We start from the raw sequence: 16,036 nt of genomic DNA on the forward strand, positions 1-16,036 counted from the left end.
ATTTACAACATTGTGTATGCATGTTATGATAAGAATAACATTTTTAACTAAATTATACACACAACATGAATGCTGAGAAAACTAGATATTTTATCAGAATAAATCATACTAGTTAGTCCATCAATAAATGAGAGACAAAGGTTCCTCCTTCACAATAGACTTATGGCTTGCAGTTCCCAGGTACACATTGTAACTACTTTAGTTCACTCTCCTTGATATTGGAGAAAGGGACAGCTGGTACCATTACTCTTATTAAACCATTAAAATGCCAGAACTGAAATACTTTCTGTAGAAGACCCAACATTATTTTCTCTAACATTATGAAAAGAATGGGAAAAAAAATCTTTTTTCAATTAAAATTCAATAAATCCTAATTTGCTGGAACAAAAAATTACACATGTGCTTTCTTAGAAGAACAGGAGGAATGCAATATGTAATATAATACAACTTAATCCCTACATCCTCATAGCTGCAAACTATTTGGAACTCATTCTAAGTTGCAACACTAATGGAAAAATCTCAATTCAAGTAAATAAAAAAATCAGATAAGTTATTAAATGCCTCAGGTTTTTACAGACAATATCCTCCAAGCGTTCTTCAATTTGTTCCAACTGTTCCTCAGCTGTCCATCCCAACACTCAAGATGACAACCACATGTATGAAGAGACTGGCTTGGTGAAGCAAGGAGCTCATGGTGGAGCTCCAGTGCAAAAACACTGTATGTATGAGGTGTAAGCAGGGATAAAGTGACCATGGAGGAATTTAAACACCACAGGGGCACGTAAGGATCGTGCCAGGTTAAACAAAGTTCAATGGCAGTTAAGACTTGTATGGAACATCAAGGGCAAGAGGAGCAGCTTCTACTGCTACAATAGTGGTGAAAAGTTGAACAAAGAAAATACAAGCCTGTTGCTGAATTGGGCAGGTGATCTAGTGCCAGCAGACACAGATGGCACTGAGGGACTCCCTACCTCCTTTGTTTCAGTCTTCACCATCAAGGTCTCAAAGGCACCTGGTGTTTAGTAAAGAGGTTTAAGAACTATCAGCAGTAGATGCAGCCTGAGTCAGAGATGACTTGCAGCATTTCAACCTATACAAATCCATGGGATAAGACAAGCTGCATCCATGGACACAGAGATAACCAGCGACTCTTCATCTCTGAGAAGTCACAGGGTTGAAGAAAGGTCCTCAGTAACTGCAGGAAAAGAAATATGGGAACTACAGGCCAGTTGATTTCATTTAAGTTCCTGGGAATGTGACGGAGTTAGTCCTCTTGGAATGCACTTTCCTGGGCGTACAGAGGAGAGGTGACTGAGAAGTCAGCACAGATTTGCCAAGAATAAATCACACCTGACCAACCCAATTGTCTTCTATAATAAAATGATTAGGTTTTAATGATGAGGGGACAGCATGGGATGTCATTTATCTCAAGGCTTTCAACACTGTCTGACTGCAAGTTAAGATGTTATGGTCTGTCCCTTCAGACAGATAAAGAGCTGGTTGGATGATGAAGCCCAGAGACTAAATGTTTAAGGGACCTGGCTCCACCACGAGGTCAGTAACAAGCGGAGTATCACAAGGGATGGTCCTAGGACCTGTCCTGTTTAAGACCTTAATCAATGACCAAGGGGAGGCAACGGAGTGCAGTCTGTAAAGTTTGCAGATAACACCAAATTCGGAGAAACAGTTGATAAGCTTGAGGGCACAGCTGCTGTCCAGAGGGACACAGATGGGCTGCAGGAATTGGCCAAGAGCAACCTCATGAAATTAAGTGAAGACATGGAGAGTCCTGTACCTTTGTAGTGGTTTGGGCTGGGTTGGCCAATGACAAGACAACAGATGTTCTCCCCCACCTCTTGCTCCAAGGAGAGGAAGAGGAGAGACAAAGAGATTTATGAGTTGAGTAAAAACCTCAACTATTTTTATGAAATAATTATAAAAAAAATTATTAAAAGGCAATAATTAAATATATAAAAAATATATAGATATATATACAAAACTTTATAAAGCTCTCAGGAAGATGTCACTGGCAGGCACTGGGAAGGTTCCAGATTGGTCTCAGTGACAAATGGGAATTGGATACCAGAACAGGATCCAGTTGAGAATCAAAGGTAGACAAACTAACAGGGTCCTCCTCATGCATCAGTCATTGAAGAAAGGGAACCACTGAAGCAGAGTCATTGAAGAGAAGCCAAGCTGACTCCTCGCATCCCTCAGCTTTTATACTGAGCATGGGAGATGGATGGAATACCTTATAGGTCAGTTTGGGTCACCTGACCTGTCCACACCTCCCCACAGGTACAGCCTCTCCACAGGGTAAGCAACCAAGTCAGCTGCCCCTGGTTGCCACAGCTTGTAAGAGCAAGAGCCTCTCTCACTAAACAGAAAGGTGGCTCTGCCCCATCCCAAACCAAGGCAACCTGGAAAGGGACAATCCCATGCAACAGTACAGGCTAGTTTTAATAAAAGAGGAAAACGAGTCATCGACCTTTACATGACACATTCAGCACCAAATTGTGAACAAATTTTGCAAGCCTAGTTGTATTTAACTTGTATGGAATACAGTCCAGGTTACTATATAACGGCGCTGAATGCTCTTTTTGTTTTCATACCATTATACATTAAAAACAGAGGTTTCCATGAAGAAATTACACAATTCTTAGCTTACTTCTGGAAAAGTTTTTTGTTCATACCCTTACCTTTGTATGCAATAACTGGGTGCTCAGCTCTGTGGCAGTGGGTATCTTCTGTTGTTGTTGGCTCCAGTATTCCTAATACCCCAAGTCCCGCCAACAGCAGTGAGAGGAGGCAGCTTCCTTTCATGGCGGTCATGCTGTCCTCCCCAGCAGTCACTTCTTTTAACTAGCTACTCTTCTTGCACTCATGTGGGAAAAGCACCTGGGGAATTCAAAGAAATTTACTCAAGCATAAGAGCAAACCATAGAAAAAATTAGACAATTCTTGATGTATAAAACAAAACAAAGAGATTTATGAGTTGAGTAAAAACCTCAACTATTTTTATGAAATAATTATAAAAAAAATTATTAAAAGGCAATAATTAAATATATAAAAAATATATAGATATATATACAAAACTTTATAAAGCTCTCAGGAAGATGTCACTGGCAGGCACTGGGAAGGTTCCAGATTGGTCTCAGTGACAAATGGGAATTGGATACCAGAACAGGATCCAGTTGAGAATCAAAGGTAGACAAACTAACAGGGTCCTCCTCATGCATCAGTCATTGAAGAAAGGGAACCACTGAAGCAGAGTCATTGAAGAGAAGCCAAGCTGACTCCTCGCATCCCTCAGCTTTTATACTGAGCATGGGAGATGGATGGAATACCTTATAGGTCAGTTTGGGTCACCTGACCTGTCCACACCTCCCCACAGGTACAGCCTCTCCACAGGGTAAGCAACCAAGTCAGCTGCCCCTGGTTGCCACAGCTTGTAAGAGCAAGAGCCTCTCTCACTAAACAGAAAGGTGGCTCTGCCCCATCCCAAACCAAGGCAACCTGGAAAGGGACAATCCCATGCAACAGTACAGGCTAGTTTTAATAAAAGAGGAAAACGAGTCATCGACCTTTACATGACACATTCAGCACCAAATTGTGAACAAATTTTGCAAGCCTAGTTGTATTTAACTTGTATGGAATACAGTCCAGGTTACTATATAACGGCGCTGAATGCTCTTTTTGTTTTCATACCATTATACATTAAAAACAGAGGTTTCCATGAAGAAATTACACAATTCTTAGCTTACTTCTGGAAAAGTTTTTTGTTCATACCCTTACCTTTGTATGCAATAACTGGGTGCTCAGCTCTGTGGCAGTGGGTATCTTCTGTTGTTGTTGGCTCCAGTATTCCTAATACCCCAAGTCCCGCCAACAGCAGTGAGAGGAGGCAGCTCAAAGTTCAATGGCAGTTAAGACTTGTATGGAACATCAAGGGCAAGAGGAGCAGCTTCTACTGCTACAATAGTGGTGAAAAGTTGAACAAAGAAAATACAAGCCTGTTGCTGAATTGGGCAGGTGATCTAGTGCCAGCAGACACAGATGGCACTGAGGGACTCCCTACCTCCTTTGTTTCAGTCTTCACCATCAAGGTCTCAAAGGCACCTGGTGTTTAGTAAAGAGGTTTAAGAACTATCAGCAGTAGATGCAGCCTGAGTCAGAGATGACTTGCAGCATTTCAACCTATACAAATCCATGGGATAAGACAAGCTGCATCCATGGACACAGAGATAACCAGCGACTCTTCATCTCTGAGAAGTCACAGGGTTGAAGAAAGGTCCTCAGTAACTGCAGGAAAAGAAATATGGGAACTACAGGCCAGTTGATTTCATTTAAGTTCCTGGGAATGTGACGGAGTTAGTCCTCTTGGAATGCACTTTCCTGGGCGTACAGAGGAGAGGTGACTGAGAAGTCAGCACAGATTTGCCAAGAATAAATCACACCTGACCAACCCAATTGTCTTCTATAATAAAATGATTAGGTTTTAATGATGAGGGGACAGCATGGGATGTCATTTATCTCAAGGCTTTCAACACTGTCTGACTGCAAGTTAAGATGTTATGGTCTGTCCCTTCAGACAGATAAAGAGCTGGTTGGATGATGAAGCCCAGAGACTAAATGTTTAAGGGACCTGGCTCCACCACGAGGTCAGTAACAAGCGGAGTATCACAAGGGATGGTCCTAGGACCTGTCCTGTTTAAGACCTTAATCAATGACCAAGGGGAGGCAACGGAGTGCAGTCTGTAAAGTTTGCAGATAACACCAAATTCGGAGAAACAGTTGATAAGCTTGAGGGCACAGCTGCTGTCCAGAGGGACACAGATGGGCTGCAGGAATTGGCCAAGAGCAACCTCATGAAATTAAGTGAAGACATGGAGAGTCCTGTACCTTTGTAGTGGTTTGGGCTGGGTTGGCCAATGACAAGACAACAGATGTTCTCCCCCACCTCTTGCTCCAAGGAGAGGAAGAGGAGAGACAAAGAGATTTATGAGTTGAGTAAAAACCTCAACTATTTTTATGAAATAATTATAAAAAAAATTATTAAAAGGCAATAATTAAATATATAAAAAATATATAGATATATATACAAAACTTTATAAAGCTCTCAGGAAGATGTCACTGGCAGGCACTGGGAAGGTTCCAGATTGGTCTCAGTGACAAATGGGAATTGGATACCAGAACAGGATCCAGTTGAGAATCAAAGGTAGACAAACTAACAGGGTCCTCCTCATGCATCAGTCATTGAAGAAAGGGAACCACTGAAGCAGAGTCATTGAAGAGAAGCCAAGCTGACTCCTCGCATCCCTCAGCTTTTATACTGAGCATGGGAGATGGATGGAATACCTTATAGGTCAGTTTGGGTCACCTGACCTGTCCACACCTCCCCACAGGGACAGCCTCTCCACAGGGTAAGCAACCAAGTCAGCTGCCCCTGGTTGCCACAGCTTGTAAGAGCAAGAGCCTCTCTCACTAAACAGAAAGGTGGCTCTGCCCCATCCCAAACCAAGGCAACCTGGAAAGGGACAATCCCATGCAACAGTACAGGCTAGTTTTAATAAAAGAGGAAAACGAGTCATCGACCTTTACATGACACATTCAGCACCAAATTGTGAACAAATTTTGCAAGCCTAGTTGTATTTAACTTGTATGGAATACAGTCCAGGTTACTATATAACGGCGCTGAATGCTCTTTTTGTTTTCATACCATTATACATTAAAAACAGAGGTTTCCATGAAGAAATTACACAATTCTTAGCTTACTTCTGGAAAAGTTTTTTGTTCATACCCTTACCTTTGTATGCAATAACTGGGTGCTCAGCTCTGTGGCAGTGGGTATCTTCTGTTGTTGTTGGCTCCAGTATTCCTAATACCCCAAGTCCCGCCAACAGCAGTGAGAGGAGGCAGCTTCCTTTCATGGCGGTCATGCTGTCCTCCCCAGCAGTCACTTCTTTTAACTAGCTACTCTTCTTGCACTCATGTGGGAAAAGCACCTGGGGAATTCAAAGAAATTTACTCAAGCATAAGAGCAAACCATAGAAAAAATTAGACAATTCTTGATGTATAAAACAAAACAACATTGCTTTCTGTCGGTATTGTATTTGACTCCTCAAAAGTATGCTATCAGCTGCTCCTCTAATTACTTCATAAACTTATCATCGGTTACTCAATTTAGGAATATTATTTCTTTTATCAGCCAGCAGGATTCAAAGACTGTTATTCATTCCTCACCTCTTCTACTTTGAAGTTTCATTTTATAATGTGGGGGGGTAGAAATAATGTTCTGCAACGGTTTTTATTTTTTTTAGATACAGCAAATGTATCTAAATTTATGTTCCACGTTCACCTGGATCCACAGCCCCTCGCTCTGCCTTCCTCACAAAGGAGGAAGTGCTTTTATTCCTTTCTAAGTATAAGGTAGGAAAGAACTGTTCCTTCACTTTACTGACTGTTTTGACAAAACAACAGCCCTAGTGCATGTATTTTTTGCCTATCCATAGAGTACGTATAGCACAGCACAGAAAGCAGTAGGACAAGGTTCCTCTCAATGCTCTGAAAATGCACTTTTTCTTCGCAGGAGGGTCACTAGATCTGACCCTACCCATTTGCCAAGACTGAGGACAAGGCTGCATATTGCAGTTTCTAACGCTGAAGACCCCTTTTACTACTGTAATTAACCATGTAATGGTTTTCATTCGGTACTTGAATAAAGTTGAAGTGTCCTCTCCCTAATTTTTTGAAACACCCAATAACCGGACCCTTACTTTATAAGTAACAGAATATTCATGGTGTCAATATCACTTTTCCTCCAACCCAATTTCTTTAGCTTTATCATAAAAAACATTCCAAGCAATAACAACCTAATACTGTGACCCAAAAAACTTTTGCCACTAAGCAGCTTTACTGAGTCCCACAGGCTTGCTTGCTGATAGCACACAGCTATGAGACATCACTGCCTTTCAAGGGTGGGGGGGGGACGACGGGAGATTTAAGACAACTCCATAATGCCAGAAATGTCATTCTGCTAATTAATGGAGCAATTCAGGAAAAAATAATCAGCAATACTGACTTCTAATACATTTGATCTCACTGAACTACAGTGGGCTGTTTAATAAGGTGGAAACTTTCTATTTGTGAACAATAAACATCCTAAACACATGAAGCAAAGGGCTATTAAGTAAAAGATACTCCACAGTAAAAGCAGTGTGTTTTAAAAGCTACACTCTGAAAGCAAAATGGGTAGTAAACATTGCTCCCAAGCATTACTGTAGCACCAGCCGTCACAAGACGAACTGTTCTTCTCTTACCACTTTATTTTGCTGCCTTTAGAAGCCTTCCAGCTAAGACCTGGACACAACTAATCCTCATTAATTTAAACTAAAATAAATAGATCAAAGACATAACACACCTGAGTGGTACATAAATTTAATAGTCAGTTTTAGTTTCTCTGCTAAATTCTCTTATGTTTCAGAAAAAACAGGGGGGAAATTTCTAAGCAGCTAAATTATTCATCCTACCTTTCTAGGTAGTCTATTTTATGATGTCACATTCCAATATGATTCTGTCCCTATATATAAATTGCTTGTGGCTCACAGCAGGCAGTATCCCCTCAAAAAAGTCCTGTGCACTCATTTATATGGGGGCATAAAGAGTCTGTTTCAATGTTTTGATAGTTCATTTTTCGCAAGGATGATATTTCAAGCATTATGTACTTTTCTTATCCAAATTCAACCAGTGTGTATACATGGGTTATATCATAGCTAATGCATATTAGTAGTTTACCAGTACATTACTAACAGCTAGTTCTAATTCAAGTTTCTGTAAGATTGTGCATGTGTATTTAGGAAGCAAAATGAAGGACAGATACCTCATTACAGACTCCCTAAAGGTGTTTTTCTTGTACACAGTACAGCAACAGATATTCAAACACCTAGGAATATGGTACTTTCATGTTAAAGAAACACAAACTTTACTTCTTTTAATTTTTAAATTCTCAGAAATACCCATAAATGCAGAAATATAATAGATCGAAATTAAACAAGAATAAAATGAAACATTTGTACTGAAAGCTCAGCATTCTCTGTTTCTCTGGCTGTAAATAAAGCTCCACAGACTTTATGTAACCAGGCTCCTATATCCCAGGTAAGTTTCAAAACACATTTCTACCCGGGACCCAACAAAAAGAGAAACTTGTATCTCCAGAAAGAAAGGACCAGCACTCTTCATCCAGATACTAAATCTGTACATATTTATGGATGCTGTGGTTTCCATAACAAAAAGGATACTGACTGTTATAGGACTAATCCTGGTATTAATAAGGACTAAGATGTAAATGTTGACAGGTCTGATGTCTTTGTATCCTGAAAGCAACAAGAGGATTTCTCCCCACCTATACCTTGTGCGCAGACCTCAGTAACAGAAGCAAAGATTCCTTCACAACACCACCTTTCCTCAGCCTCTAAATCCAAACAACCATTCAGAAAGACAGGCTACTTGCATGCCACAGATGGTTTCTGACATAGTTGTTTACATGTACAGTCATGCTGTACAGTGGGAAAATTTTGGGGCCAAAGAAATTTTCCTACCTACCTGAATTCCTTCTCTTGCTATATGCATCTCACATAAAAATGGAGGCAGGAAACACGCCTTTCTCTCAATGAGAATATCCAAAGACAAGGTTAGACTTTGAAGGATAGATGTGAATGCACTTCCGATAATATATCTCAGAGAAAAACAATAACAGTTTAAGTTTTTCTCTACCTCAACTTCTACCTGTTTAAATGTATTATGCTATTTTATTAAGTGTAGTAATTGTTTTGGATGTATTAATTTAAATGTATTAAATACATTGTGGGAAACTGCAAGTAGAAGCTTACTTGCAACTACTCAGAGAAGAGTCTTCAGAGACACTAACCAGACAAGAGACCAGTGAATCGAGGTAGCAGCTAGAAACCTAATCACAAGTTCTTGCATGAGAAAAGGACAAGTTTAAAGTCAGCTGAGCAATTGGGAGAAACAGGAACTCACTATACCCTTCACTACACTATGGTATGCACAGAAGGAGAAAGAAAATGCACCTAATACACTATTAGAGTTTAAAAAAAAAACACAAAAAAGCCCCAAAACCAAAAAAACCCACACACAAACAAAAAGCCACAAAAAAACCCCCTAAAACACACGACCAAAGAAACCAACTACTGGACCTCCAAGAACCACAATCCATACATCCCCAACCCCCGCAAAAAAAACCCCAAAACCCAACAAACAAAAGACATACCTTCAACATGAACCTACAGCATGAATGGATGAACAGACACCTTAGAAAAGCCTTCAAAGCCGTATCCGTTTCCACAGAATATGCAGGGGTTAGATTGCTCCCTCCTGCACATCCTTGAGTAAGGACCACCACACAAGTTCCATCTCTGCCTGAGATACCAGCTGTAAGAGGGAGCCTGTGGAGGCAGCACCCGCACTCCGTACCCACACAGCTCTGAAACACTAAAACTGAGAGAAGTCTTGAAACAGGCAAAGGAAACAGGGTCCTGAAATGGTCCTTCTCCTTACTGAAAGAGCAACTGGTGTGCCAAGAAGTGATAGTTAGCCTGGAGCGGAAAACAAAAAAAGCCAAGAGAACCCTAAACATGAAAAGTTTGGGCTAGTTTCCTTGACTTTTGTATAATCCCCATATGCAAGTCTCTCTCAACAATGAAATATAATGGTCAAGTTAAAACTCTTCAAAACATAACCATAATGGTGACACTGACCATCTTTTTAAGTGTTGTTATACATTTGGGAACCAGCACATTGACCTGTATTATTTGCATAGCTTTTCTAGAATCCTAGAATTGCCTAGGTTGGAAGGGACCTTTCAGATCATTTAGTCCAACCATCAACCTAACACGAAAAAAAAAATCATTAAGCCATATCTCTAAGCACTACGTCTACCCATCTTTTAAATACCATGAGGAACGGTGACTCAACCTGGGGCAGCCTGTTCCAATGCTTAATAACCCTTTCAGTGTAAATTTTTTTCCTAATATCCAATCCGAACCTCCTCTGGCATAACTTGAGGCGGTTTCGTCTTGTCCTATTGCTTGTTACTTGGGAGAAGAGACTAGCACAGATCTTTAATCAGACTTCTGACAAATTGCATTTTATAAGTCTGTGAAACAATTTGAGGATCCAAAAGGAAAAAAACCACCAGAATCTATAAAATGTAATATATTTCAATATATTGTTTTATTTCTATATATAAAGGGTCTTGTGCAATAATTCTCTCCCTCATTCACTTATTTTTTGTTCTAGCTTGCCTAGAAGAAATGTAAAGAGGAATGAGGCCCACTAGGTAAAGGGTTCTTTTTTTTTGCAAATGTGGTATTTAGTTTCTTCATCAACGGTATTTGAAGAGGGGCGGGAAAAAAAAAAAAAGGTAATTCAAGAGTTTCTATTTTAGATGAGTCACCAAAAGATACCTACCACTAAAAAGAAAAATTGTGACCAGCTAAGCATGCAAGGCATGTAGCTGCTACTGCCAGGCCCAAGCAGATTCATTTAGAGACTATTTCCTCCAGGCACTTAAGTCATATATTTAAAATTAAATAATCAGGATGTCAATATTTCTAGATCAGCTAAAATACACCGTGTTGGAAGTACAATTTACCTCTGAATTATAAACTACATCTTCTTTTGTTTGATTAAAATCAGCTGCTGTATAAATGAAAAGAGAATTTTTATTCTCACTGCAGCTGTCCAGCAGCAAAGATGCTTTCAAATAAATACCTTTGCTGATTCTGTGTCAGTTTAAACTGCAATTTCAGAGAATGATAAAGTGAACTTCTGTCAATATGACTGTACAAACAGCAGAGCTTGGCATAGTTAAGAGATGCCAGTTTCAGGACTGGTTCTGGGTACATGCATCCACAAGCAGGACTGGGGTTTCTTTGCATGCACACCACTGTCTGCTCTCACAGACGCTGCTGTGTCATTTGTTGTGAGAGACTCATTCCACTTCCCCAGGGCCCTTTGCTTCACTTCTTGGTTTGCAAAACAGTAAAAGTTTAATAAAAATTTACTCATGCTAACTAACTGCTCCAGATAACAGGCACCTTTGTGCACAAGCATGAACTTGACAAAAAGTACTTGTCTACTGGAACACACTATGCATTATATGGGTTCATTAGAACAGAATTATGACTCTGAAGAAAGATGTTGTCCCATATTGCTACTGTACACACTTTAAAATAGTTCATAATAATTATTTCATCTTTGGTCACATCATTTTTTTTAAAAATACCTAGTCTACTGTACTGCTAGTGGCACCTTTTTACAATTTATTAAAATAACAGAAAATTAGCTTGCTGCTGCAAGTGATGAGCAGACAGGGAGAACTGTTGTTTCCCCTTTAGCAAAAAAAGCCCACACTGTTGTGTATTGCTAGTAAACATGTGGACAAAGCAGGAAAAAGGGTATCAGCAGTCATCTAGAGAAAGGAATATGTAAAAAAAAAAGCCCTGCCACCACACCTAGCAAAAAATCTTGCTAGATCCTCTGGCAACATGCACACTCTCAATTCTAAGTCCAGGCAACACCACTGGACACCAGAAGGAAAAAAGGGTGGAGGCTGGGAGGGCATCAAGAGGGCTGCACATCAGTCTAGAGTAACAGTGTTCCCTCTTTTCCGTTAAAAAATGTGAATGTTGTGTCTCGAAGACATTCACATTTCACATTTTTAACAAATGAACAGTGATTTATTTTTTTTAAGACACCCTTCTCCTAATAATATATAGTCACAAGGTGAATAAATATCAAAACTCATTTAAAACTTGTTTCCAAAAAAACCAGCCAGTTGTTTTTACTATAGCGATTCATCTGTTCCCCTGTCAAATGCACAAATAAAAGCTATGCCTCTCTATAATATAATTACTTTGAAATACATCCCTTATTCAATATAGCTTTAGAAAAACAATTTGCATCTCACTCAGATACACAATTAGATTAGAGCAATAGCTCAAAGATCACCTCATTAAACATCAAGATGAGACTGGAGGCTATAGAGCTTCTTCAGTGAAAATATCCAGCCGTACACTACCGTGTCTCATCACTGGACCCAGCAAGGCAGACTGTTTGCTATGCAGTAGAGTAGCATATTCTAATTTGTATTCTCATAAAGTGAGAGTCAGCTTCAATTAACAAACTGATTACCAAGTTCCTCCAACTTTTTTTTTTTAATACTGCCATTCATTTCTGCAGTGGCATGAATTTTAAGATCTGCAAGAGGCAGTCACCCATCAGCTGTCATTGACTAACGCAGTCAAAAATCAATCCTTAGATTCATAGTGACATTCTGCCAAAAGTCTGCTAATATCTGTAGCTGATGGTGACAACTCATAAAAGAAGCATCTGTCATCAAAGCTAGTTCTCCAGTGCTGCTCAAAGAGCTGTGATACTTGTGATTTCCACAAAAGAAGCACGGCTTCAAGAACAGTGGCCTGAGTGAATCAAGTTTGTAATAACACCTCAGATCTCATTTATCACCTCATGGCCATGTCTGTCTAATCAGCGGGGCACAGCACCAGTGGACCACAGCTTCCCTGAGCAAGCACCAGCCAACCCAAGTAAGTCCACACAAAAGAGCACCTCAAGCAGCTTAGAGGTAAGAATAAAGATAGTCAAATCGGCACAACTTAGGCCCAAGTTCTAGCAAAATCTCAGCTTTTTTCAAATCCCTTTTTCTCTTAGCTATCCCTTAACTCCCTGGCCTTTTTGGTATTCTCTCAGGCCCCAGATTCCTATCTCTAGTTTCCTTCCCCTCACAGCTAGTCTCTCCCAGTCCAGTCATCCAGAGCACCTCCCCTCATGCATTGCTTGGGAGATCCACTGACCTGTCATCCTCAGTCAGGTCATTAGAAGTCAGTCTGAGGTGGTGGAAGGAGGGATTCCCCTCCTCAATCAGACTATAAAGCTGGCACAGTTTGCCTTTTACAAAATAACGTTTATGGAAAAACAAAATGGTAATCATAATTAATAATAAAAGTGGAGAAAGTTGGAAGGAAAATCAGAGGAAGTTTAACAGCCAAAGGAAAGCCGTGAATGGACTCCCTTACAAACTGTCACAAAACATGACATAAATTACATTTCAGAAGTTTCTTTTAATTTATCCAGCAATGCTGTTAGTGGCTCTTGCAAATAAGCTTTCCAAATATCCCAGGTACACTCTTGAGAGATATTATATATAAAGTTGTGAACAACAATTTCTAAAGTACTTTCATATGTACTTTCAGAGACCTAGTAATGATGCCCCTGAATGAACATGCTCTACTACATATTCTATACCTCAATAAATGAAAATTATTTGTGAAAAATCTTATTTACCCATTAAACCTGAATATAATAAAAGTATGCTAGTCCACCTCACTGAACAGGGACTAATAAGAAAAACAATGGCCAGACAATTAAACTATTTTTAACATTTATTTTTATCATATTTGTTAGTAAACACAGTCTCAGTTTACGGCATTGTTTTTTCTTTTGTTTTAAGCTACATAATTATGTTGATTTAATATAACTAAATACATATTTTTTAGAAAGGCAAAAAAATGTTTTTCTAGACGGGAACTACTGCAATGATGACATTTCTTGAATAGCCTTCAAACTCTATTCTTCCCTAGCTTTACAGTTAACCTACTTTTTGTAATATTCTGCTAAAAAAGCACCTGTGCTCCCAGTATAATAAGGGGCTCTCAGAAAAAGTGAATTTTGAAATTTCACCACTGGGAATTAGGAATCTATGTGGGACAACACTCACAACTCCACATAAACTGTGACTATTAATTTGGATTAGCAATGTTAACCAGGTTGGATGGGGCTTTGAGTAATCTGATCTAGTGGGAGGTGTCCCCACCCAAAGCAGGGGGATTGGAACTGGGTGATCTTTAAGGTTCCTTCCAACTCTAACCATTCTATGATTCTGTGATCACAGATTATTGCTATAGCCGTCTGGATGTACTTTTTTATGTTTGTAAATTCTAAATGAAAATACGGCAAAAAATTGTACGTGGATGTAAAAGAAACCAGAGGGAAGACAGTAATACAGCAACTTCATTAGCTAGGTTTTTAAAAAAATTATACTCAACCAAAAACAGTTCTCTACCATTTCATATGTCACTACACTTGATAGTACTTGGGATTTAGCTTTCATAAGGACTTTATCTAATACGTTTTAAAATGTGAATCACCAATCTAAAGGACAAAATTGTACTGCTGAAACAAAACTATTAGTGGATATTCTGCACATTAATATTAGGCATACTTCCAAAATAAAGATTATATTTAAGTAGTTACTACTTAAAAGAACTGCTGGATGAGCTCCAAAATGTCATTAAATGACTACTGAGACAGCCTGCTTCATTTAAATAATACAGGGAAATTTATCCTTCTCATAGTGGGTTCAGTCCTGGAGTTCTTTGGTATAGTTTTAAAGGGCAGTGGTTATTAAACACATTTCAGCAAATGCATCACGGGCACAGCTTTGACAACCAAAATGCAGTGGAGGGGAATACACTTTTGTATGTCAAGTCCACTCACCCCTGTGCCCACATTTGCAATGACTCCCACATCCTCTCAACTCCCAGCCGATTACCAGCTTTGATCTGTTTCTTCCCATCAGTAACCAGCACAGTCTCTCCTTAGAGCAACAGCTTAAGTGACAGCAAGGTTTAGCAGACTGGTATGAAGGAAAGGGAGAGGTAATGCAGCTCAGAGCTCCCATCCCACATCACCGCTATGGAACACTTCTGCTCTCCACCTATTTATTTACACATAGCTTTTTCTAAGAAGGTAAGCACTCAAAACGTCCCCTCATGGGACCAAGCTTCTGGATTCCGCCCTCAGTTCTTGGATAAGCAGCAGAGAGAGTATCCTACAGAGAACATTTAGGCGGACTGAAGCATCCAATGTCTCTGCACTGATTATACAAAATGCCTAGTATAAGTAGGCTACCATCTCACTTTCCTTGCTCTTTAACGTTGCCACTGCAAAGATGCCAATTTTGATTTATTTTATACATGAGCAGAAGTTTTCCCACATATTTACAAAGATTTAACACACAAATAAAAGGACTGTTTAACGTTCCTTCTAACCCCATGATTAACTCCCTGTAATTATAGGCAATAGTGCTCAAAGGGGACCCACCGATGGACATAACACTCTCTTCCAGGCTAGATTTTGCCTTTAGATCTCTGATTCAATTGAGAACTACAACAGAAAAATCACACTATTTCCTTCTGTGCCACATTCAGTTGCATTAATATCCAGACAATTTAGAGAAGTCATACAAACATACCTCTTTTCAATTAGGAACAATAACTTTGTGGCTAACCATGGTTTCTTTTGAGGATGTCCATCAGAAACATAGAGAACTGACAAAGCTATCAGAATCCTGGAATAAGAAGTCTGAAGGAAAAATCATGGCTTCTGTTAGATCTTTCTGGAAGTTCATCTGTCTTTGTTAGCTTTCCACTAAATGCTGAATCCAGATCCAGATATTTTACACCCTTTGTGAAAAATCAAGTTAATAAATCCTTTCCTAAAACAAATAATGTAAAAGTAAAAATAATTGCACAAAGATTTACAAAGACTATTCTATACCTAAAATATCCAATCTATCAGTGTCTTCAAAAAGAAAAGACAAAGTTCAAGACAAATACAATGCTTATTCTCAAAACCCTATGCATTCACATACAAAAGTTTCCCACAAACGAGGAACATCCCTGCACGTGCCTGAACTTCCTGTCAGTACAAACATGCTTATTTTTTGCTAGATCCTAAGATACGGCATGACAGAAAAAAAGGAAAAAAATCCTTCTAAAGAGAATAAATCATAGTTGTATTTTCTTCCTCCAACATCACTGTTAAGAATTTAAGTTCTGTTTTTAAGTCTGTTTAAAAGTAGTAAAACTTGACACAACAAAAATCATATACTAGCTGGTGGAATGCACCCAATGAAGCTGTCAAACAACAAATAAGA

At 39.3% G+C, this 16,036-nt stretch overlaps 1 protein-coding gene and 1 long non-coding RNA gene across 2 annotated transcripts in view; both read right to left on the bottom strand.

Moving 5' to 3' along the window:
- SEMA5A (sema domain, seven thrombospondin repeats (type 1 and type 1-like), transmembrane domain (TM) and short cytoplasmic domain, (semaphorin) 5A) overlaps positions 1–2,894 on the bottom strand; it is a 220,831-nt gene extending 217,937 nt beyond the window's left edge. Inside the window, exon 1 of the mRNA XM_014940999.1 lies at positions 2,700–2,894. Coding sequence (XP_014796485.1) covers positions 2,700–2,832 — 133 coding nt within the window. The 5' untranslated portion in view covers positions 2,833–2,894. The remainder of the gene's footprint in view (positions 1–2,699) is intronic.
- Positions 2,895–5,812: 2,918 nt separating this feature from the next.
- Positions 5,813–16,036, bottom strand: part of LOC106887371 — a 63,764-nt gene continuing 53,540 nt past the window's right edge. Inside the window, exon 3 of the long non-coding RNA XR_001411867.1 lies at positions 5,813–6,005. This is a non-coding gene — a long non-coding RNA (uncharacterized LOC106887371). The remainder of the gene's footprint in view (positions 6,006–16,036) is intronic.

This window comes from Calidris pugnax, unplaced genomic scaffold (genome assembly GCF_001431845.1).
Source record: "Calidris pugnax isolate Ruff unplaced genomic scaffold, ASM143184v1 scaffold8, whole genome shotgun sequence".
NCBI classification, from domain to species: Eukaryota; Metazoa; Chordata; class Aves; order Charadriiformes; family Scolopacidae; genus Calidris; species Calidris pugnax.